We start from the raw sequence: 25,923 nt of genomic DNA, 5'->3' as shown, positions 1-25,923 counted from the left end.
GACAGTGAATGAATAGACCTGCACTGCAAAAAATGCTTTTCTTATCTTGTAATTTTCAGTAAAAATATCTAAAGATTTTTTAAATCATTGTGCATTTCCACATAAGAAATGCATGTTCCTGGGGACAACAGAAAAAAGCTAATTTTTAAGGGCACTTTTCTTATTTTGCAAATGATCTGCTAATAGGAAAAATACTCAGTATGAAAAGCATTTGTGCCTCGTGAATGAATGAATTAAGCATTTAAACATCGCTGGCACTTTAAAAAGGGGGAGGAGACTGAAATAAACTCAGACAAAGAAAACCTGCTCCTGACCAGGTTAGGTATAATGAGGTATACATTATATAATTTCAGAACTTAATGTAGAAACTATGCTTCAGAAAAAATATCATATATTATATTTTCATGTTTAGTTTTTGGATGACAAGGAAACTGTATACAATGCTGTTAGTGATAAAAGATACATATTCAAGGGAGAAACAACGAAATACTTCATAGTAAATACATTTTCATACAAAGTTTTCTCAACTTGTCATGGCATGCAGCAAATTTTGTAGTCTGCCTCGACAGGCCTGACAGTGAGAAATCATAATTAACCCAGAAAAGTATCTGCAATGCCTAGTTATGAGTGTGTTGAAAGGGTTGTTAGAAGCATTTTAACATGTCACCAGATGTTTCATTGATTTGCGAAAAAACACGAGATCCTCCATTACACAATATTGTATTTACTTCACTCAAAAGTCTTTGAAATTAAGTACACAATATTTTAATAATGTGATTGACGATACACTGATGTAAACCTTCAACTTCTTTGGCAAATTTCCAAAGAAACAATGGGAACACAATCTTAATGCTGCTATGTACAGTATTGTTTGAAAGTTTTATGAAATAAGGCACGCCTTTTTCAGTGATTTATCATTCATGTGTTCCATGTGCTCATATTTATTTAATGCATCTAAACATGTAGACAATATTGCATACAAAGCCCTGAGATTAACGGACAAGTTTGCAGATTTTCAACCGGCTTTATATTGTTACAATGTCAATAGCATATGTAAATGGGCAGTGTTTATTTTTGTAATGTTGCCTGCACCCAGATCTCTTTGTTTATTTGTCAGCAAACATTTGACAGCTCCAGCCCTTCTGTTAAAAATACAGTTTTACATAAATACACGTATGAATGTTGAAGGTAGGAAAAAGGCTTCAGCTAGCTTATTTTCTCTAGTCACAATGTACAAATAAAAAGGTGTCTTTCTACTTTTTATTGCATAGACATACACGTGTTATTAAAACCCTATCTTGACAACAATGATTCACCAATTTAATGCCATGTTTATATATCATAGTACCGTTTTAGCTTTAAAATTAAGCTTCTGAGTTTCAGACTTTTCCTGCGACTTCAGAAAGGGCTGCCCTTATGGTAATGAGGGCCTGCGTAGGAGGGGCTTTAAAAGTGGCACTTCATTTTAATGTTCATGTCTCCATTCAGGATTCTCAAATTGCTGGACCACGCTCTCCTCTGTTTCCACTAGGGGGAGAAAGATTATAATAGTGAGCACTTGGTGTACATGATATCCTGTACATTCAATCCCAACAAAGAACAGAAATTGTCCTTAAAAAGAAGCTATAACAAAACAGGAGAGTTGTGTAGGTTCAATTGCACTACTGTTTAAAAGTATGACCCTTCATTCTGTGCTAATTTGCTGCTGAATAAGCATTTATTCATATAATTTTACAGTCGTGCTGTTGAATATATGAATATATTTGTGGAAACTATATACTTTTTTTAGAACTCTTTGATTGATATAGAATAATAGAAGTTCAAAAGAACTGCATTTATTTGAAATAGAAATGTTTTGTAATATTATAAATGCTGTTACTGTCTCTTTTGATCAATTTAATGTGCATTCATTTAAATATTAAATTCGATATTATTTGAATTATTTATTGAAAGAAATCTTACTGACCCTAAACTTGAACAGTAGTGTATAACCAGTCAATAAATGGTGAGACTGGGCTTTACTTCGGACACTAAATAAACAGCATGATGTCTCGCTCTTGGTCCATTTAAATAAATAATCAATTATAAATAGAGTATATTCAAAATGTTTAAATATATCTCTATGCAAATTCACAGATTAGCTGCACTTGAACTTAAAGGTGCATTGTGTAATATTGTTGATGATCTATTGACAGATATGCAATATAATATACATAACTAAGTTTTCAGTGGTGTATAAAGACCTTACATAATAAACATATATCACACATATATCAACCCGATCACATGTGAATGTGTATAAATAGTACGAGTGTGCAATGTCGTGGAATGTATACGCCAAAACTCATTTTGGTGTGCATATGATTCGCTTTTTTCCGCGTGCATATGATACGCACTTTATGGCGTGTATATGATACACTCTTGGGTGGGATTAGGGTAGTGGGGTGGGGTGGTGTGGGGTTGTTTGTATGTATAATACACCATAAAGTGCATATCATATGCACGCAAAAAACAGCGTAGCATAGGCACGCCAAAATGAGTTTTGGCGTATACATTCCACCACATTGCACACTCATACTATTTATAGTATATATACTATATATACTATATAGTACGGTAAATAATACATAATACATTTTCGTGAGATCCGCCTGCATAATTACATACAAAATGCTGCATTAAACAATTTCGTAAAGGAAAAAATGTATAAATAAATCAACTCCATAGTGGATTCCAAGTGATCAAGGGCTTACGGTGTTCCAGTTCAGTCCATTGCAAATGTTCCGCCAGTAGTGGATGCTCATGCAATGTAAGCAATGCGCACATCCAAGTGAACGAGATGGAGGGAAGTTAGCGAGTGAAGAGCATAGTAAAAACAAACAGGAACGCAGCAATAGCCTCACCACTAGATGTCGCTAAAATGTACACAGTGCACCTTAAAGTGAAAGACTACTTTGATGGAAGCAAATGAAGTGCAAAGTCTAGTGCGGCCGCACTTTAATTAAGTCCATTTCTTACCTCTGGTCTCCTGGTGGATGTTTAGAGCAATCAGACGATCAATAACTTCCTCTGTTCCCTCCAAGTTGGAAATATCATATCCAATATAACCTTTCTGATCCTGGCAAAAATTAATAAACCTACAAACACAAATATGCCAAAAAATTACCTTGCAATTTCACACATTTTATATTCATTTCATTCATATGTACGGCGGAAGTTTCTGTACCTGCCCCAGGTTGTGTCTGTTTGTAGAATGATGGGGTTTCCCACCATGATCAGCAGGGCTTTTGCTCTCGTCACTGCCACATTGAATCTCTAGAGGAGAGAATAAAAGAGGTGGGCAAACTTTGTTTTCTAGGCTTGGCTGTATTGTGTCGTCTACTCACTGTTTGCGAGATACTACCTTTTCATTTTTGAGAAAGCCAATATTGAATGTTTCATCCAAAGTGAAGTGTTCCTTGCTGCTGCGAACAGTTGACACAATGATCACTTTCCTCTCTTGGCCTTGAAACTCCTCCACGGATCCAACCTACACAACACAGTCATTTTTTGCTCACGTGTCCCGACAAGGATGAGAACCGATAACAGTGTAGGAGAGCTCAGACTCGCACTGACCTTCAACTCTTCAATGCTCATGCAGGATTTAAGCTCCTTGTGAATCTGAATGGCTTTCCTGATTTTTTCCACCTGTAAAATTAAAACAATGTTGAAAAAGGGAATACAGTGATAAAAATCAACAAGCAATCTATGTGAAAACAGTAGAAAAGGCATTGATAATAATAAATGTTTCTTGAGTAGCAAATCAGCATATCAGAATGATTTCTAAAGGATCATGTGACACTCAATTTTCAGCATCATTACTCCAGTCCTCAGTTTAGTTTAGTAAATTAAACTATATTAATAGAAAACACTTATTTTAAATAATACTGTAACATTTTTAAGTACTGTACCATAAGATACTTCTTTCAAAATAATTTTAAAAAAATCTCACTGACCCCAAACTTTTGAACAGTAGTGTATCTCTGCAAGCAAAATTTATTGAGGGTGTACTTGCTACCAACTATTTTGTGTGCAGTATGCATCAGGTTTGCTTTATTTTCACCTGTTTCCTGTAGGGGGCGATAATGCCAATCTCTTTGGGGGAGATTTTTGCAATGCCCTTCTTGGCCTGTGTCAGGAGCAGCTTCTTCAGGTAGTCTACGATAATGTTGATTTCAGAGATGTTGAAAAAGGAAGGACTGTTTGACTCTCTGTCATCTTTTCCAACCACTCCATGGAAAATCACAGGAAATCCCTATAAAAGAAGCACAGACCAGAGCATAATATTATGTCTAGAAGGTACAAAAAAGCTGATAAAGTGAAACCCATATTAAATTATCAGTGAAACCCAACAACATGATTAAAAAGGGACCTTGGTTTTGAACTTTAGACATTAACATGGCACAATCAGCATTACAAAAACAAGTGGAGACGCTAATGAAATACAACCAATATCAAGAAGACTGTTATCTCAGTTTGTGGCCTTCACATTCCTTACACTAATGACTGCCGTGTTTGCAGAACATCATGATCGCATAATCTTTTGTAGACTACACGTAAACAAGGGAGAGGAAGAAATTGAAATGCTCAAAACGACACATTTTTAATAGTTCATTTGTTTACTCTAGAACACGCATGCACTTTAACTCAACTTAATTGGGGACTAGTCTTTCCTCTTTCAAGCAGACAGGAGCTTGTATGCCCAGAAAAAAAGATTTGTGTGGCATAGATTAAAGCTTGGAACATACTCTGCAAGAACAAAGAAATTTGTTTGTTTTCTCGAGGTGGCAAGAACAAGAATAAAGTTCGTTATGGCCAGTACATTCATACTTCACGATAAAAGCAGCGCACAATCATCTGCGTTTCTCTGCATTAACCACGCCCACTTTAAATGTCTGACCAATCACGCAATAGTTCTCAGACACCCGCAAGAATAAAAGTTCTGCTCAGGCGATGTGTCGAGAACAAGCTGCGAGAACTCCCAAACCAGGCCTGCGAGAACAAAATGACGTAATTTTGTTCTCGCAGCCCTTGGAGCGAGAACTTTTTTCTCTGTTCTTGCGGAGTATGTTGCAGCCTTAATAAGACCTGAGTTATGTCCCTGAGTTTCAGAATGAAGCAAAGTCACAACAAAAAGAAACAAAAGCAAGCATTTTTACCATAAATATACTTAATAAAAAAAAGTTGCTGAACAAAAAATATGATATTTTAAAATAATGTCAGTAACTAAACAGTTGATGCCCTTAACTTCCATTGTATTTTTTTTTTTTTTTTTAGATATTTCACAAATATACTTTTCGCACAGGTGACAACCTATCACGGTACCACGCTTGAATTCACTGAGCTCCTGAGAGCGACCCATTCTTTCACAAATGTTTGTAGAAGCAGTCTGCATGACTAGAGCTTGATTTTATACACCTGTAGCCATGGAAGTGATTGAAACACCTGAATTCAATCATTTGTAGGGGTGTCCAATATTTTTGGCCTTGTTCTATTGTTCACTTCTTCTGGCTCTTTGCTTCAAGGGCCCTTCAGATCCCTTACTCTTTGCTAGATTATTATACTCAGATTCATGCTGCGTCCCAATTCGCCTACTTATACTACGTCCTAGAAGTATGTACTCTTTTTGTGAAGAAAAAGTATATACTTTTGAGTGTGTAGCAGAAAAGTATGCAAGCTGCGGGACATACTACTTCGCCATCTTTAACGGACTCTGTCGCTTAGTTACGTGCATCCCGTCACCGTTTATCTGCCCTGTCAATCATCGTCAGATTCGTCACAGTTCAAATCCTCCACATTCAGTTTAATCTCCTACCGTATCGGAGAGAAATGTAGCCGCTCGTTGATCTGCCATTTGTGGGTCTTTAATGCAGAGACTCTCCTCATGTATTTACAGTTTAAATATAATGATGCATTTAAAAGTTAATGGCCAAACGTGTCATTTCAAAAGTTCTCAATGCTGCTGCGGGTGAAATATAATGTGACAACACTGAATAAATATATTTTTGTCAGGTTAAATATTGATAGTTGGTCACTCAAACCCCTTTATCTAAACTTCTCTACTTAACCGTCGAACTCGCACATCCGTCATGTTTGTAGTTTTTTAACGCTTTTTATCCGCTTTTTATCCGCGTTTGTAGTTCTAATCGAATCCTCGTCCAACTCGCAATGGGTTGTGGGCAATATCAGCCGTTAGAGTGCCCATCGATCCATACTGTGAATTCGGACCGGAAATAGTAAACCATCCGGGAATCTTTGGAATACTCTTTTCAACATACTACGATTTGGGACATACTAATTCTATTTTCGAATACTATTTAGGATGGATAGTATGCGAATTGGGACGCAGGGCTAGACTTTGAATTAAGATTTCTTTCATTTCATATTGTACTCAATTATTAAACGTTTGTGTGTCTGGGATGTCTCACTCTTTTAGGCAGGTGCTCCCAGTTGCAGTACTGGTTGGAGCTGATCTCATCTGCACACGGAAGCAATTCCCCATCATAGAACAACTCATTAGGAACCTTCAGAATAGATGGATGAGACCTGAAGAGACAGATGGAGAAAAAAAAAGGGAAATAGAGCATTAAAAAACATAGACTTATTACTGTGGCCCAGCACAATTCAGACACTGAAGTCTCGTTTTAAAATGTAAAAAAAAAAACAACAATCCTACACATGATTAAGGATCAATGATCAGGTGTTCCCAACACTTATTTCAGACCAGGCCTATCTCAATTTATTTTGACTCAGATTGGCCCTTTCCCAAAGTTTTCATATGGCATCCTGTCCTCTGAAGACTTGTGACTAAATAAAGCTTTCTAGTGCCCTTTTCTGTTTCACATAACAAAAACCCAGACACACACACCAGCTTACTGTTTCCCATGTTTTATCGGGAGTGAAATTAATGTTAATAGCTGCTTTTCTTTTTTGGTTGTGCCGAATGTGCCCTAATCTTTGCTGAGCATAGCCCTCTGTTACTAAGCAGATAAGGTCTTCTACTATTACTGGCTACAAGTCAAAACTACTAAATCAAAAAGAAAAATGGCTCTGGTATGTGTGCCTCATTCATAACCATCTGTACTCTCTCCACACAGAGGTCCAGGAATTTGTGATCTGCTCTATACATCTCAGAAACTGTCTCTACATATATCCTCAGCTTTAGTTCAGCCCTGAGGCCCCTGTGCTTGTTCCATTCAGTTGAACTCCATCAAGCGGGTTCCATTAGTTGATATTAGTTATGCAATAAGTAACATTAACTAAGAAAAGAACAATACATTTGTCACAGTATGTGTTAATCTTTGTTAATGTTAATTAATAAAAAATTGACCTATTCATAGTTAGTTCATGTTAACTCAGGCCCATTAAATAATATTAACAGATACAACTTTTGATGTTAATAATGTAAATGTTGAAAATAATATTAACTAAGATTAATACATGCTTTAGAAGTCATTTTCACTCACTGTTAGTTCATGTAAACTAATGCAAACTAATAAAATGTTACCGTTTTTTTTAAACATGTTCATATTGTGTGAACAATTTTTCCACAATTACATACAGACGCCATTCTTTTCTAAGGGGCAGCTGGGCAACACTATCAATGCTTTGACGTTAATTATGATCATGCTGACTTATCACCTGCATCCCACACAAAGAGTTGGCCCTTCTTTTATTTTATTATTTTGTATCTTTTTTTGATGCATAGTCTACAAAAAATAAACGAATGTCCTCCACATCAGTCAATTTGTAGTGGAGGTCTCTGGATTATTCAGACTTTACCTATAGTTCCGCAGCAGTTTGGTGACATAACGGTTGTCGTATCCTGAAGTACCTTTCTGGTAAAGTTCATTCTGTGTCATCAGCCTCTCCAGCAGTGAAAGACCTACACACACATTTACAGTGCAAGGTAAAATAAGTGTTGAGAAGGATTTTTTTTATTAAACATATCTAACATATTTATTTTTCTTGCAGGATTAACGTTTATATGCTTTTGAATAAATGTCCCCAACATCAAAGTTAGTCTATACAGCCTTGCAACAAGCTGAATTATGAGGGGAATCAAAACTTGTTTACCTAGTAATAGAGAATTATACATATGAAGAACCAATCATATTGGAGAAAAAGGCTATAATGATTAACTTAAGTCAGGTGTGTAGGGGAATTCTAGCACAGTGTATACTGTATGTGTATTTATTTGTATCTCACCCAGTCCGTATTTAATGGCAAAGGGTGATCTCAGGATAGGCCCCAGCTGCTTGGGATCTCCAGCCAAAACAAGCTGCCCGGTCTCTGCATTCAGCAGTCCTAAACACATCCACACAATGATAGACAGAAAAATGCTACCACAGACTGATCTCTAATAAAAGATCCGAGTTTTCACAATGTTATATCTGTAAAGTGTTCGACCTGCCACACTGATGATGGTCTCTGGCTCCACAGCATGTCCTGCCTCATCCACAAAGATGTGAGAAAAATGATCCACAGGAAAGCCCCCACTGACCAGCCTACCAACACACACACACACAAACCCTCTTTACCTTTTGGCTGCTATGTGTATGTGAGAGAGAGCAAGTATATTGCATTTGTCTAATGTTTATACAACATTATACAACCTTTACCTGCCAGCGGTGACTAGAGTGCTGACCAGGATCTTGTAGGACATCAAATCCTCTTTACATGGGAAAATAATCATCTCTCCCTCCGCATTACTGTTGTTCTAAACACACAAAAACACAGTCAACAACAATACTACACAGCTCATTCTCTGAACAGGTCTCTCGCATTGTGTTCCCATGACTTACTACTGAAACTATCATAATATAAGATTACTAAATATAGCACTTTATTTGATATATTTAAATTTGTTGAATATCTAAGCTACTTAAATTACATTTTAACGGGTCAAAATAAAACAGTGTCAAATACTGCATACATTTTAAAATGCGAAACATTAAAATGCAGAACAAAATACATAGCAGACTCCCTAGACCAATGTTGAAACACTCAGTTTCAGTCAATCTCATGTCAATCTTTAGTTCCTACAGAGTAGTATTGCATCCTTCATATCTCCAAAAAGTCTTTAGTTTTATTATATTTATAAAAGAAATATAGGCTGTACTGGCTAGAGGCGCATCGTGTGGGCCGAGCTAAAGAATCATGAGCCTGCGCAGCTATTGCGTTGATAGCGTCTGAAAGCTCTGACATCCTTAATCATTGAGAAAAAAACGTTATCCTACCTAAAGACTATTGAGATCAATCAGATTTAGCCATACATATTAGCCTGACAAGCCAGACCCACATCAAGATGTTTGTTCTGGAAACTCACCATAGACAGGGCTCAATCCGAGGGGCGGGATAAACGGTTGTCTTTCAAACCCCCTTATGTACGCGATAGGATAGCGCTACACCAACCAGAGCAACGAAGGTGAAACAGAGCTTGTTGATAGATTAAACATTCGCTGTATCCGGTACCCCGGCAGCAAAACCCCGAACACATCTTCCCTTTTTAAGAATGACTTCAGTGCCGTTCTTTGTTCTTTTCTCAGAGAAAAGCTTAACTCCAAGTCTTCCAGAGTCGCGGTCAAAGCTGATTCGAAAGACCGCCGCCGTTTCTGTGTTTACTAGAAGCATGCAAACGCAACTCGGCCGTCATCATTATGGCCCCGCCCACCGACTCTATACACGACGTGATTGGCCTGGCAAGAGTTAGGGGAATACAGCTCAGAAGGGTATTGAGAGTTCCTAGACGACACTTGCGGGCAGATTAAATTTGCTGCCGCTAGGGTGCGTCTAGATTTCTAGGCTACATACATATATGATCCAGAATCAGATCTAGAGGATAAAAAGTAAATAGGAGAAGCAACAACAAAGACTACAGCAGGATGTCTCAATGGTATGTAGGCTACTGTAACTTATATATGCTTAGCGACTTGTCATGCTTGCGAGTTTTACAACATTTGTATATTGAAATAATTTGGTTTATGGACTATGCGATTTAATGTTAGCAGTAGCAAGCAGAACGGTTTTACACATCAGATTAGTGCATGCTTACATAGAAAAGCTAGCCTAGAAATCTAGACGCACCCTAGCGGCAGCAAATTTAATCTGCCCGCAAGTGTCGTCTAGGAACTCTCAATACCCTTCTGAGCTGTATTCCTCACAATTTGGACGGGCCAATCACGTCGTGTATAGAGTCGGCGGGCGGGGCCATAATGACGACGGCCGAGTTGCGTTTGCGTGCTTCTAGTAAACACAGAAACTGGCGAACGGCGGGGGTCTTTCGAATCTGATTTGACTGCGACTCTGGAAGACTTGGAGTTAAACTTTTCTCTGAGAAAAGAACAAAGAACGGCACTGAAGTCATTCTTAAAAAGGGAAGATGTGTTCAGAGTTTAGCCGACCGGATACGGCGAATGTTTAATCTATCAACAAGCTCTGTTTCACCTTCGTTGCTCTGGTTGGTGTAGCGCTATCCTATCGCGTGCAGAGGGAGTTTGAAAGACAACCGTTTATCCCGCCCCTCAGATTGAGCCCTGTCTATGGTGAGTTTCCAAACCAAACATCTTGATGTGGGTCTGGCTTGTCAGGCTATAGAAAAGCAATGGAATAGTAGCACATTTGAATGAACGAGTCGATAGCTAAAAATATAAAGACATTTGAAGCAGTTTTACTCACCGCCTGCTTCCAACATACGACGTGAACCTTAATAGCTGGAACCACTTTCAGCATTAGACGGAGTTAAACTGTACCTTGTTTATTAACGTAATTACATTGTCAGGGAGAACAAACAAAAACACTTGCACTACTCCGATGCTTCTCCGAAAAAAAGAAAACTCCATCCACTGTCCCATTAACGCTGGGTTCTTTGGGAAGCTGCACAGGGTTGTCTTGCCCGACAACCAAAAACACACTTCACTTGGTGATATTGTTGATTTCCTGTCCTAAAGCGTTTACTCTCTCGCTCTAGTCGTGTGTGCACACCCCTTCCGGGAGAAGATCCTGTACGGCCCGTAAAAAGACATTCCGCTGTATCTGATGCCAAATACACCCATACTAGAAAAAACTTTCTAGTATGAACTTTCAAGAAACCGGAAGGAGTTCTGGCACAGAAATACTCTATCAAACGTCCAAGTTTGTTTTAAATTTTTTACTTTGGTCATATTTAGGATGGGAATCCAAGTCCTTAACAGTGTATAAAGCTCAGTATGCATGAAACATTCCCTTTAAAAAATTGAGCTTGGTCTAGTGATAGCCAGACAACTAACCCGTAAGACTTGAGGGATGTCTTTTGGATTGCGTGAGCTGGCGTAGAGTCTGTATATTTTACGTGCATCCACATGTTGACTAATGATCAACTTTTCACACAGTTGATCAGCTGCGCTGTTAGATGGAGCGCAAGCTAGGATATAGGCACCGGGTATATTCCTCTCCACCTGAGAGATGAAAGACAAAGAAAGAAAAAGAAGCAGTTACAATGGCTGTTATTAAATTTAGCATACAGGCACAATGAGACAAGATGATTTGCCTTTAGGTGTGTCTCGTGAGTCTGTGGTTAGTTGAACATGATAACCAGTTTTACCTGTTTGATGGCCTCCACTATCGTGACGGTTTTACCAGTGCCAGGAGGTCCAAACACCAAGTACGGTGCCGGCTTGGACGTACCGGCCACGATGTTACATACTGCAGTTTTCTGTTCAGGGTTCTTCTCAAGTTGTTGATCAAAGAGCCTAGAGACACACATCTAGCTGAAATACTCCATAACATTTCATTAAAATATGATTTAGTAGCATACTTGCTGTCCAAAGGGGTCTTACTGACCTCAGTGCAGGTGGAGACACAGGGGTCCCAGCCCTTGAGCCCACAGGGAACAGCACATCTCTGAGATTGTGCTGGACCGCCATGTGTACAGCTCTGTGTTGCAGTTGTAATGGGAGACGATTCACCGTGAACTCCACGTGGAACTTCATATTATCTATAAAACTGTCAAGCATCCTTTACACATAAAACACACACATACACACAAAGTTTGAGTGGTTATAAACTGCTCTGTAAACATATATGCAAAATGAGACCAAATGAACCTGGCATAATATTTTGTGTGTGTGGCTGAAGCAGTTGACGTTTGACTTACACGACTGATCAAATGTTTGGGTTTTTTATTTTTGAAAGAAGTGTAATTGCAATATAAATGTAATTATATTTTTAAATATTTTTAAATATGTGTTAATGTAAAAAATGTAATTTATTCCATTGATGTCAAAGCTGAATTTTTAGCATCATTCCTCCAGTGTCACATGATCCTTCAGAAATCATTCTGATATGCTAATTTGCTGCTCAAAAAACTTTCCTTGTTATTATCAATGTTTAAAACAGCTGTGTTGCTTAATGTTTATGGAAGCTATGATACACTTTTTCAGGATTCTTTTATAAATATAAAGTTCAAAAGAACAGCATTTATTTGAAATCGAAACATTTTGTAACATTAGAAATGGTTTTACTGTGGTCACTTTAATGCATCCTTGCTGAATAAAATATTATTTCTTTAAAAACTAAACACAAAAAAACCTTACTGACCCAAACCTGTGTATAGGTTAGTCAGTTTTGAATGTTCTGTTACATATAGTTTACATATAATCTAATATGATGATATATTTTTCTAATTTTAAGGTTAATCTGGGAAAAGCAAAGCCTTGTGTCTTGAATTTTTAAATGTGACCCTTTAAAATGCTCTTTAGCTTAAAGTCTTAGAACTCATACTTCATACCTTCTGGAGAAGCCAAGTTTGACCTGATCTAGTTCCACTTTGTGGACGTAGCCCTTGTATTTGGTCACCGTTGGGAGCTGGAGCTCTTCACTCTTGGTGAGAAGCAGGTGATCTCCCCTCAGGACTGATGGCCTGTTCTCTGATACACCAGGGAGCTTTAAATCAACAGATACACAAACAGACCTTTAAACAGAAAATAGAGACAGGGCATTCAAAAACAACAACAATTGAAGGTAGTTATTGCCCTCTGGTGGGAGTAAAAAAAGAAAAACTGATGTAATGCCCTGTTTTGACGACTAGGTTCCTATATTATTCTATATAAAGTGGTTTATAAATTCTTTAGTGTTTTTATTATTTTTTTTATTAAATTGTGGATTTGGATTTATACTTAAACATTCTCAAAGACTCCTTTTTTTGTCAAGGTTTAGATTTTTTTTTTTAAATATATATTTTGATTTGAATGTCAGTTTTTGCAGTAATTTTACTACATTCAAACCTGAGCACAGAGAAGAACATTTTGAACATATAACATCAAAATTCAATAAAAATGTAACAAAAATGAACAGGTATGTTTTATCACCGCATAACAGATCTAATTTTAACCTCTTATTTGAGACATTTGGCTCAATTATACCACATTAATTACAGCCATATACCAGTTCATTTGTATGTGTATATTATTGTGGTTTGTGTGTTTGTCTCTGAGTGTGTTTGAGTTTGAGTGTGTCTGAGTGTTTCTGTCTGTTTTAACCCTTTTGATGTTTCAGAGTGTAACCTCTTCCTTGTTGTTTTTTTTACTGCATTGTGGCTGAATTATTGACTTTGTTGGGTTGGTTGTGTCTTGCACTCTTGATATTTTAGAGTGTCACCCCTACATTGCTATGCACTTTTGTTCTGGTTCATGGCTGATTTGTGGTTACCGTTTGTATCACCAAAAGATTCCCTGAGTTATTGTTTTTGCATTTCTCCCATTTATTTCCTATGTCTGTAATTTTTGACCGCGAAGGAGACAAGTGTGACTATTTTTTTATGACCCTTTAACATAACCAAAACATCATGATTTTTTTGTGTGTTCACAGCTAATGCAGAAAAAGTCACCAAAGCCCCTATCACACTGCACGTCAGACCCGCAATATTCCCGGAACATTGCCGGGTCGCCTTCTGTGTGAAAGCAACCATGTCCCAGAATTGATTACCGAATTGAACCCGGGTCGGGGACCTAGTAACATTGCGGGGTTCGATCGGGACAAGCGCTGTGTGAACAAAAGCCGAACCCAGATAGCATGGTGACATTGATTCAATGTTGAAATTCCATCAGAATCATCATTTTGGTTGAGGTTGAAATTTCAATGCTAAGTAATATTGGATCAATGTTGAAAATTCAATGCTAACACCATACTGGACCAATGTTGAAAATTCACTGCTAAATAATATTGGATCAATGTTGATAATTCCATGCTTTTCAGTGTTGAAAAGACAAACATTGAATCAATGCTGATGTTTGGTCAGCAAACATCAGCAACTTGTTTTACAACTTGTGTGCTTCTCCTCAACGAGTTTTAGTGAACTGCAATGTTAATAATAGTCACATGAGCGCCCTCGTAAGTTACACAACCAACGGCCAGGATAATCTTAATACATTGAGTTTCAGTTTGTTTTTCACCAAACCATATCATATTTGTAATCTTTTTTTTTCTTAAGATTGGCATACACTATGAATTGTGTCCAAATTCTGACTCGTGCAACTCTTTTTTTTTTTTTTTGAAACGGTGCTGCACATGCATTCATTGACTTGCGAGTCGATCCTATTAGATTCATTTGGATTTTGAGACCATATAGGATCGACTCACAAGTCAATCAATGCATCAATGCGCGGCGCGGATCCACAAACGTATCTTACTCGTTGCACACACAGATGAATCATCCTATATTCGTCCAGTGTATAAACGAGAGGCGATCGGAAGGTTAAATGAATTTCTGGCTTGTCAGTAATTGTGTTCGCCACTGGTGAGAGTATCTCACAGCTGAAGCAGAACTAGAACTGATTGACCTGTTAGCGCGGTGAGGGGAAATACAATCAGCTCGTAGATCTGCTTCAGCTGTACGATATCATCAAGTGAGCAGATCACAATGACATCATTACAGTTTAATCTTTAATGCAGCAAGAAAAAAAGAAAAGAGTGAGATCTTTAAGTTCTGTAGGCAGCTATATCAAACTACAGAAATTTAGTAAACAGTTGTGCCTCCAGTTCGTGTTGTAAATGGAAAAAATCTAAAAATGGAAAATCTTTTCCAAACCACCATGTAGCCTATACAGCTCTGCTATTTGGTCATTCATTTACTTGTTTCATTTTCACACTTTATTTATTTACTATTAAATACAATAATATTATTAGATAAAACACCGGATATATTCACTTTGCTTTTTCATTCAATGTGTGTCTGCAGGTCCTTTAAAGTCTGTACTAAAATGCATTAATAGTCCTGAATTTAATGTTACCGTGTTTTAACTGGGATATCAAGATTTTGATAAAATTTCAAGTTTCACTTCATTTTGTAGTAGGCTATATTTGTAATGTATAATTAATCACATTTCCAAATATTTACTAACTTCTTGTTGTTTTAGATGCCGTGAATGCTGATAAAAAGAGGCATCAGAGTTTATCTTTGCTGGGACGGTGCAAAACTGGCTCCATTACAACCTGAAAGGCTTCGGGGCATTGCTCATGGTGGAACCCCCTAAGTTTGGAGTATTATTCTTTCTTCTACCTTCTTTCTTTCAGTAGTACTGTGTCATTTCTGTATTTATTGGCAAGTTTACATTTGTATTTACTTCCATTTTGCAGATGCACGTTGTCATGTTTTTTCAGGCTCTTCTCATTTGTGTTATAAATTCAGATGTAATTGTTTTAAGTCAATCTGAGATTTCCTGTTGTAACTGTGGGGGCATAAATAAAGACATTTGCATCTAAACTGAAGGATGTTGTTTACTTTGAGTGACTTTTTAATGCAAAATCATATCGATTGCAGCCACACATGGTCTCTGATTAAAATGAATAAAATAAAGAGACAAATGAACTGGCATAGAATCCTGCTGTACATAAAGCAAGATTGATCTATTTTTCATTGTTGAAATAACATTATTTCCCGGTGCAAACCTGATGAAAAAATCAATGTTATATTTCAATATTGATTCAATGATATTTTGATTGATGCATTAACATTGATTCAACATTGATTCACTTAAATAAGTGGTTTAATTTTAGTTGGAAAACTATTGATTTTAAGCCCATCTTGATCTAACATTCTCAACATTGACATCTCAACATTGATTCAATGATATTTTAGTTGATGCATTAACATTGATTCAACGCTGATTCACTGTTTGTCTGCTATCTGGGAAACTAATGCCGCAACGTGTACGTAGTTATCGTGCGACTCCTAGAGCTTGTTTTTTCAATAATACAACCCTGCAGTGCTAGAAGAGCTAGTCGGTGTTTTAAACGCAGAGAGTGTTTGTATACAAAATAAACTAAAATTAAACAAGCAGAAATGTGTCCAAACTCGACACAAGTCGAGACCACGGAGCTCCTTACTATCCGCGCTGAAGCTGAGATCACTGGCCATTATACGTCACATCAGGATGTCACGAGTCAACTCGATCCGGGACCGTTACGGGTTGTGTGTGAAAGCACACATATTACGGTGTTTCGCTGGCAGTGTGAATGAACCAAATCTAGCGGCCCGGGAACAAATGCCGGGTCGCATTATCCATGTATTTGCCGGAATCGCAGTGTGAAAGGGGCTCAAGTGTCATCCCATTCTGCTGAACCGAACATATTTAAATAAACGTAAAATTTACATTTTCAAACCCCTAAACATGACGCTGAACAAAACACACTGTGACTGGTCATTTTACATGTCAGTCAGACTAACACAATCACATGCTTTATTGAAAGACAGAAAGAAGCTGCCACTCACCTCTAAGACAAGTAGTCGTTTGTTCACATGGTCCTTCACCATGGACACATCTTTTTTGTTATATCTCTTGATGTCCAGGCGCATCTGATCCTCCTCCAGGTACAACAGTAAATCAAACCGCTTAACGTAGTTCAGAAAATCCAGATCATTCTCAAGTAGTGACCTACAAACAACCAAAAGTACAGAGAAAACAGTCACAATGGCTTTTACTACACATGGTCATGCAAAGAGTTGATTCTGTACTATAACAGGTCTCAGATCAACTGTAGAAGGCACAACTGGTGCTAAAGACTACTAACTTTTGTATCTGGAACTCTTTTTTGTAACTCGGGACAGGACGGTTCTCTTTCAAGACCTCGACTAAGTCAGAGATGTAGAAAGGAAGACGGTAAAACTCGAGTGGCACCACAAATTTCAAAAAGTTTTGGGTAGTACTGCAAATGAGAGAAAACAATGCAAACAAATTATTTCTGTATATATAAACACAGATGATTTTTTTTGTTTTTATTCTAAAACTAGTGATTTTCTCTTACCTCTCAGGTTGAAAGCCCTCATCTATGTTGCACCTCATTGGCTCATAGGTCTCAAGCCTTTGAGGTCTGAATGGTTCTGTAGGACCCAGCTGAGCAGCAAGCTCAGAGTCAGACCTGTACTCTGCCTCAATGAAGCGCACAATGTGGAAAGGACGGCTTTCAGACTGGGTATTTTCCTTAAATTCAAACGCCAGAATGGCTGAATTAACTCCCATATGAACTGATGTGAATTTCAAGGTCACCTCATACTTTTCACCTTTAAAATAAAACGGAAGCAAGAGAGAAAAAGAGTAGATTTTGTTCAAACCTTTTTCTGCACTGAAAATATTTTTCATTTCTTATACATCAAATTAAACACTGTGTCTGAAATTGCATACTGTAGTACAGGGGTTCTCAACCTTGGTCCTCGAGGGCCACTGTCCTGCAGAGTTTAGCTCCAACTTTGATCAAACTCACTTGCCTGTAATCCTGAAGAGCTTATATAGCTGGTTTGGGTGTGATTGTTTAGGGTTGAAGCTAAACTCTGCAGGATAGTGGCCCTCAAGGACCAGGGTTAAAAATGCCTGCTGTAGTAGATAATATGGCCCTATCCCAAATGGCACTCTAAACCTTCACGGTCTTCTTTTGAGTCTGCACTTCAACGTAATGCCGCTTTGACTGCCGGGAAGAAGTCCGCTGCAGGCTCCAGTGCGGGCTCGGCAGAAGTGTGGATTGAGGGCGCATATTGACCACAAAGGAGGTGTTCGCGAGCACCCTTCTGAGTCCTAAAATGACAAATGGGACACTCGGTGGTCTCTGGGACTTAACGGACACGCACATGCAGGGGCCATTGTAAGTCCACAAGACTGAAAGTGCACATGAAGTGTGCTATTTGGGACAGGGCCTATATATGGACCATTGAAAAAGTACATTCTGTATATTTAGTAAGAAAGTACAACATTTGCCATGTTTTCAATGTTATGTGACCCATGGAATCAGTTGAGTTGCTTCACTGCCATTCACAAATCATCTCCTGTGGTCTCATGAGATAGAAAAGTGCCAATAAGATGCACACTTTAGAATCTCCCTGGAAGTAGTAGTTCATTAAGCTACTTTTTTTTCCGTTTCAACTGTTCCGGCTACTACTGTTTTATGAATACTATGAATTCAGACATACTACTCCGCTCACATACAGTTATTTTGTCTTCTATATAATATGGAAGTAGGCATTCAGGAGCAGGAAAAGTCACAGACTAGCAAACTACAGTACCAAATGTAGCCTCCAAAAAACACCACCACTTTATCTTGTATTGTTGTACAGTGTGGCTGCACTCACGTGGTTCCAGACGGAGTGGATTATTGCGTGTGACTTTCCTGCTGTCTTCCAGAGTGAAACACTGCAGCCAGTGAAGAGCACCGTAGTATGTGAAATGCACTGCCTCTTGACCCGTGTTCTCCACAAACAGCTTCAGCTCATAAACTTCTTCCCGATCCACATACAACTGGATCTTGCCATCCTCTATTTGCAGCTCTGAGAACACCCGCACCCCATGCTTATCAGCTATAAACATAGACCTGGAAAGGAAAAGGGCAGCAAAACAGTTTTTATATTTCGATGTATTTTCAAAGGTTGGTTTCTATCCACTGTTCAAAGTGACCGGTTCACCTCTCTGAACTGCTCAGTCGGTGCAGGATGTCTTTTCCGAGTCTTCTCCTCCCTCTGACTCCAGCCTCTGGTCCTGGCGGTGGGTCAGGACCCTGCGCACTAGCGGGCGGTAGTGAGCCACCATTACTCAGGTGGGGAGCAGCTTGGTTTTGCTGTCTACGATGGGGTCTGTCCCATTGATCATGTGGCCTCACTCGGACCTAGAAATGCCACAATTGGGTTGTCAGGCTTTGGCCATTCTCAGTAACACATTACATTAGAACAGGGATCAACAAATAACAATATGAGATATTTCAGATTTTTGTGTTTTGGTAATTGAAATTAAGAAATCAAATAAAATATAAATATAAGATGAAATATGTAAACATAATTTTGAAACATAATAAAAATTGCTTTAGTAACTAAATGAAATAAGTTGAAGCTAAAGTAAGATTGAACTAAAACTGAAATAAAAACTAATGAAAGTTAAATAGAAATATTTGAAAAATTTTTATAAAAATGACAAAAGTGCATTAAAAATGACTAAAAAAGTCAAATAAAAACATAAAAATATATATATTTTAAATAATAATAAATATATATTATATAAATATATTATATTATACATAATTTTTATAAATATATTATGCAATCAATGTATTTCATATTTGCTAGAAATAATATTTATTTTTTATTTGTCATTAAATATAATATTTTATCCTATTCCAACCCCCCCCCCCCCCCACACACACACACATTTTTTTACGAAAAGAAAACCAAACTTTCAACAAAAAACAGAAATGTAAAATTTCCAGTGGCACTGCACAACTGATTCAAAACTGCACATGCTCCACACTAGCAGGATATCCTTATCGTTGAGCCCTGTATAACCAGCTCATCATGAGATATATCTGATCACATTTATTTAATTGCAGGATGATAAATTCCCCAGATTCGATAAACAATTACGTTTCATGTTAGTTGATGGCAGTTCGTTTCATGAATATTTTCATGCAGTAACAGTGTTTACCAATGTTACAGTATCTTCAGCTAAAACAGCCAACCTTTATTATATGTATATCTCTTTTACTGTGTCTCTCTCCAACGCATTCCTCAGACACAATTAGCGAGACTTTTTCTCACGAGGCACCATTGACCTTGTCTGAAATGGCAGAGTGGAGATAAGTGTGGTTTTCTCACTTTATTATTAACATTCAGCAGACGGGTTTTATGCCTATGAAACTTTAAGGAATGAGGATGTGCTGTCCTGAATGTCTTGATTTACTCTTTTCATCTGCACCACTGACTTTTTTAATAAAATGAATTAGCTTAAGTGATAAGTTGCAGTGCATAGTGAGTGCATAGCATATGACAGTTGTCTTGAATTGATACATATGCAAGACAGAGAATTTTTTATGACTGTATCACATAATAAATGGACTTAAAAATGTCACCTACTGTTAAAGTGGCAAATACCAATACAAAGGGTAATTAAAAATGTTTTAAAAACAATTTGTGGATCAAAGGAAAAGAACAATCACCAACCAGACATGGTTCTGACCGAAAACTCGCAATTCTGAAGAAATTACATATTATATATCTTAAAGTATTTTAGATAACTAAAGTGATTTACTTTTTTGAATTGTAATTTCATCTATTTCATTTAAGGGGGGGGGGGGGGGGGGTGAAATGCTGTTTCATGCATACTGAGCTTTTTACACTGTTAAAGACTTGGATTCCCATCCTTAACATAGACAAAGTTTCAAAAACTAATGTTGGACGTTTGATGTAGTATTTCTGTGTCAAAAATACTCCTTCCGGTTTCTCACAAGTTTCGGAGAGTTTTTTTCGAGTATGGGTCGACTTGACGTTACTAGAGCGGAGGGTCCTTGTATGGGCCATACGGGCTCTTCTCCCGGTAGGGTGCGCGCGCACGTGACTAGAGAGCAAATGCATGCCCATAAACTCTGCTCTCAAGCTGCAGATCCACTCGTCCGTGTAACACTTATGTCGCGCGGCACGCTCCACTTTATTCCTATGGGTGATGTCAAACGACTTTAATGCGCCCGCACAGCATTCCAGGAAGGCAGGGCTGCACTTGAACCGATTTGAACGTAGAAATTACGAGAAGTGTCACAACATCACGTCGCAAAAGTGGATCTCCACGGTCATGCTGTCTCAGGACTTCATGAAATCAACAAGAAGTGTGTTTTTGACAGAGCGGTCCCAGCGATAAAGGTTCATGGTCGTGCTTTGGAAGCAGGTGGTGAATAAAACTGCTTCAAATGTCTATGCTGTTGGCTATCGTCGCGTAAGTAAACATCAGTAAACAACACGATCGTGTATAGTTAATTTATCAATGGAGCATGCGATGTATGGTGTGTGTTTAAATACATTTGTTTAGCTGACCACTATAGGTGTCAGTTTGTTTATTGTAAAACCACCCAAACATAAACCTAGGCTAGGGGACGTTCTCACAAAGCGTGCTTCGTCATTCAAATGCGCTTACGTTACTCCATTGTTTTTTTTTTTATACACTGACGTGCAAAACCGTTTTGCTTGCTACTGCTAAGGTTTAGTCGCATACAATTGTCCATAAACCGAATCATGTCCTCATAAACTGCGAGTAAACGCACACAAATGTTGACAGGCCACTAAATACAGTACATACCACAGAGACGGACGTCCTGCTGTTGTTGCTTCTCCTGTTCAATTTATTTCAGCCTTCGGATCTGATTCTGGATCATATATGTATTAGTTGAATCTGATTGATAGTCATGGTTTATTAGAGTAACGTTTTCTTTTGCACGCATGACAATGTCCGCTTTCAGAAGCTCTCGTGCTGTAGCTCCGTGCTCGTCATTCTTTAGCTCCGCCCACACGAGACGCCTCCAGCTGCTCGGTTTTTTCCGGAAAGACTCGGTACAGCCTATCTTTCTTTTATAAATATAATAAAACTAAAGACTTTTCGGAGATATGAAGGATGCATTACTACTCTATAGGTACTCAAGATTGACATGAGATTGACTGAAAGTGTTTCACCTTCCCTTTAAACAGCAATAGGTGATTCTCAGACTCTGACAGTTTGCAAAAGCATCCTAACATACATTTCATAACTCTTGCAGAATGTTTTTTTTTTTTTCAAAATATGTTATTTTTATTTAGTACTGTCCTAAATAAGCTATTTCAAATAATAGATGTTTACATACTGTATAGTCCACAAGGCCAAATTACTGAATTTATACAAATTGCTCATTCAGAAATGTATATACTCTTGAATCTGAACTGTCTGTCTTACCTGGATGATCCACAACAATGTTTTCATGATAGTTTCTGAGTCCCTTCTTTAAGTAATTTGTTTAGGTAATACAATAATAATAATAAGTAATATTAGGAGATATAAACTCACAATTGCTAGTCTTAATGTCTAATTATAAGTGGGGGGGGGGGGGATATAGGCCTATATACAACCAATTTAAAATGTAACTGTAATTAAAAAATTAGTTAAGTACAAATTTAATTTTAAGTACATAAGTTACATGTATTTCGTATTTCTCTCCAACCCTGATTACACATAGGACTTGCAGCAGATGTTATGCAACTGACTTCCTAGTACGCAATAGTGAGTATAAATCCCACAATTGTGAGAAAAAATGTCAGAATTGTGAGATAAAACGTTGCAATTAAGTTTCATATTTAGTGGCGGAACCAAGCCTTCATGAAATGCAATGCATTAAGAAAAGGGGTTGAAAACTTTTGAACAGGATGATGTGTAATTTTTTTATTTTGCTTAAAGATCTTTTTTTTTCATTTAGTACTGCCCTTCTGAAGCTAATAACTACATCCCAGAAGTTATTAGTTATTAGATGTCTGAAATATCCTTCCTCACATCTCCCCCTCCCTCTGATTTCTGTCAATAGGGGAGAGGGGGAAATTTGTATATCTCCAAAGTAATAAGTCAAGGTAAATACACTCAACTAAAGGATTATTAGGAACACCTGTTAAATTTCTCATTAATGCAATTATCTAATCAACCAATCACATGGCAGTTTCTTCAATGCATTTATGGGTGTAGTCCTGGTCAAGACAATCTCCTGAACTCCAAACTGAATGTCAGATTGGGAAAGAAAGGTGATTTAAGCAATTTTGAGAGTGGCATGGTTGTTGGTGCCAGGCGGGCTGGTCGGAGTATTTCACAATCTGCTCAGTTACTGGGATTTTCATGCACAACCATTTCTAGGGTTTACAAAGAATGGTGTGAAAAGGGAAAAACATTCAGTATGTGGCAGTCCTGTGGGCAAAAATGCCTTGTTGATGCTAGAAGTCAGAGGAGAACGGGCCGACTGATTCAAGCTGATAGAAGAGCAACTTTGACTGAAATAAGCACTCGTTACAATTGAGGTATGCGGCAAAGCATTTGTGAAGCCACAACACGCACAACCTTGAGGCGGATGGGCTACAACAGCAGAAGACCCCACGGGGTACCACTCATCTCCAATACAAATAGGAAAAAGAGGCTACAATTTGCACAAGCTCCCCAAAATTGGACAGTTGAAGACTGGAAAATGTAGCCTGGTCTGATGAGTCTCGATTTCTGTTGAGACATTCAGATGGTAGAATCAGGATCCATCATGGATCCATCATGCCTTGTTACCACTGTGCAGGCTGATGGTGGTGTGTAATGGTGTGGGGATGTTTTTTTGCACACTTTAGGCCCCTAAGTGCCCAATATAGGGCATCGTTTAAATGCCACGGCCTACCTGAGCATTTTTCTGACCATGTCCATCCCTTTATGACCACCATGTACCTATCCGCTGATGGCTCCTCCCAACAGGATAATGCACCATGTCACAAAGCTTGAATCATTTCAAATTGGTTTCTTGAACATGACAATGAGTTCACTGTACTAAAATGGCCCCCACAGTCACCACAGATCTCAACCCAATAGAGCATCTTTGGGATGCGGTGGAACGGGAGCTTCGTGCCCTGGATGTGCATCCCACAAATCTCCAACTGCAAGATGCTATCCTATCAATATGGGACAACATATCTAAAGAATGCTTGCACAAGCACATTGTTGAATCAATTAGAATATTAGAATGGTGTTCCTAGGTGAGTGTGTATATATATATATATATATATATATATATATATATATATATATATATATATATATATATATATATATATATATACATACACACACACACACTAAATACACTTAAAACTATGCTTTGCACAACTAAATTACATCTAAAATATAGGCTACTTAGTACAAAATCAGATGTTTCAAAATAGCACGCTTTTTTTCACTAGGGCGTTCACTAAAAACGATGTGTAAAATGGTTTTAGATGACTCACTGTTATGCGCATCAGCTGATCAAGGTACACCGAATGATTATCAACTCGGTTTCAGTTTGATGAAAATGAAACACTTCAGGTTTCAAATTCAGACACAATTTGTTTTGCTTTCCAAAAACAACTTATCTTAGCATTACAATTACAAACCAGTTACATAAACAGTATGCAGTTATGAGAAGATCACCTCTTATGGCAATGTCTTTATTTTCTTTATTGATTTATTTATTTTTTTAATCCCGTAGACGCGATCAGACTATGTACGGTCCTATAACATAAACCACAATTTTGTACAAACCTACAAACATACTGCCATTGACAACAAAAATAACACTAGATGGGCATCAACAAGAGAATTAGTAAATGTCAGACAGTGGAGGTTTCTTACATTTCCGTTAAAGTAAACAGCTGTTTTGGTGACGCGCGCTTTGCGGCAGTTTCTCAGTACAAAGAGGACTGAAGAGAAGTTTGGGTCTCTGACTCCATCCCTGTGGATACAATTCGTAAAATAAATAGGCTAAATGTCTTCATATTCATTTTTGTTGTTAATTCATTCTTTTCACGTCATTTTATTTTCAGAGTTTTGACTCAATTTATCAATCCAGTACTAGGCTAAAATAGATGTGTTAAAAATGACACGTTGTGCAGAATTGCAGGTTGAAACATGGATTTTACATAAATGCATACAACTTTCTCTTTTTTAAGTTTAATTGAACTTACTGAAGAAGAAACTTAAAGTTTTCAGTTTGTTTACACAGCACACTTCCTCTTTAAACAAAAATCTGTTTATGGATTGGGAATATCGATCATTTCAGTGTAGGCCTAATAGCTTAAGTGGAATAATTATTAAGCAATAGGCTATTAATAAAAAATTTAAAAAAAATAAACGATTACCTGTGTCTGAACTCGTCATTGTAGATGCGTTTGAGATGGCTTCTATCAGTAATGTTTCTCCTGTGGCTTTCCTCCAGCAGCTCTATAAAATCAAATCCAACAGCGCGCAAGTCAGCGTTAGAAAGCTTGTTTTTTCTGTTTACCATGCTTCTTGACTTTGGTACCGTGAGCTCGGGACTTATACAGATATAATGTCAGTTATGGGCCACACTGGCTTATAAGCGCAACTGTTTCAGCGGAAGCTGTAAGAACGCAGGAAACGAAACTTAATGTAGTCTAGCCTATGGTGGGTTCTTCTACAATGAAAACGTAACAAATACACTTCGTTTATTTCCGCTAATAAAGGAGAAACATCCAGGAAATGTCCAAAGCGCTAGTGGGCAAAAATAAAAGAGCATATTATTATAAGAAACTGTATTAAGTTGCTCGGAGAGGTAAAGTGCGCTCTCTGGTGTTCAAAGGGAGCAATTGCTCCGCCAATGACACGCAGTTTTCTTGAAAAGTAGTCGTTTTTTAAACTTCAAAAGAACAACACCGGAAACTGACAAGAGTCATTTGATCGTAATTCTGACACCACTAGCGTATTTTTATTTATTTTTTTGCTTGTAGCAATGACATGCGCTTCTGGCCTTATTTCGTCTCTGCATCCCATTCGAGACTACTCAACAAAGCAGCAGGCCAGGCCATGATGGTATTGAAAGTAGCCTATGTGATGATCAGTTGTGTTC

The 25,923-nt window shown here is 37.8% G+C and overlaps 1 protein-coding gene across 1 annotated transcript; it reads right to left on the bottom strand.

The window, feature by feature from the left end:
- Window positions 1-487: 487 nt before the first annotated feature.
- On the bottom strand, window positions 488-25,552 carry LOC137038768 (putative helicase mov-10-B.1). Its single transcript, XM_067413647.1, has 22 exons — window positions 25,196-25,552; window positions 24,690-24,789; window positions 18,965-19,164; window positions 18,635-18,873; window positions 17,320-17,575; window positions 17,086-17,220; window positions 16,787-16,949; window positions 12,806-12,960; window positions 11,860-12,033; window positions 11,621-11,768; window positions 11,307-11,474; window positions 8,661-8,758; window positions 8,449-8,546; window positions 8,248-8,346; window positions 7,822-7,924; window positions 6,468-6,585; window positions 4,103-4,294; window positions 3,616-3,687; window positions 3,404-3,529; window positions 3,227-3,315; window positions 3,019-3,137; window positions 488-1,527 (listed from the first exon to the last, which is right to left on the bottom strand). The coding sequence occupies exons 1-22, from the start codon at window positions 25,339-25,341 to the stop codon at window positions 1,466-1,468; spliced, it is 3,060 nt and encodes a 1,019-aa protein (XP_067269748.1). The 5' UTR covers window positions 25,342-25,552; the 3' UTR covers window positions 488-1,465.
- Between the last annotated feature and the right edge of the window lie 371 nt (window positions 25,553-25,923).

The sequence above is a fragment of the Pseudorasbora parva genome, chromosome 13 (assembly GCF_024679245.1).
Source record: "Pseudorasbora parva isolate DD20220531a chromosome 13, ASM2467924v1, whole genome shotgun sequence".
NCBI classification, from domain to species: Eukaryota; Metazoa; Chordata; class Actinopteri; order Cypriniformes; family Gobionidae; genus Pseudorasbora; species Pseudorasbora parva.
This window is presented reverse-complemented; position numbering and strand designations above follow the sequence as displayed.

Coding starts and splice junctions, on each gene's coding strand:
- LOC137038768 (XM_067413647.1), bottom strand. CDS start 25,341: ATGGTAAACAGAAAAAACAAGCTTTCTAACGCTGACTTGCGCGCTGTT. Junction 3,530..3,615: donor TGAGCATTGAAGAGTTGAAG/GTCAGTGCGAGT, acceptor TGTGTTGTGTAG/GTTGGATCCGTGGAGGAGTT. Junction 1,528..3,018: donor CATCCACCAGGAGACCAGAG/GTAAGAAATGGA, acceptor TTCTCCCCCTAG/TGGAAACAGAGGAGAGCGTG.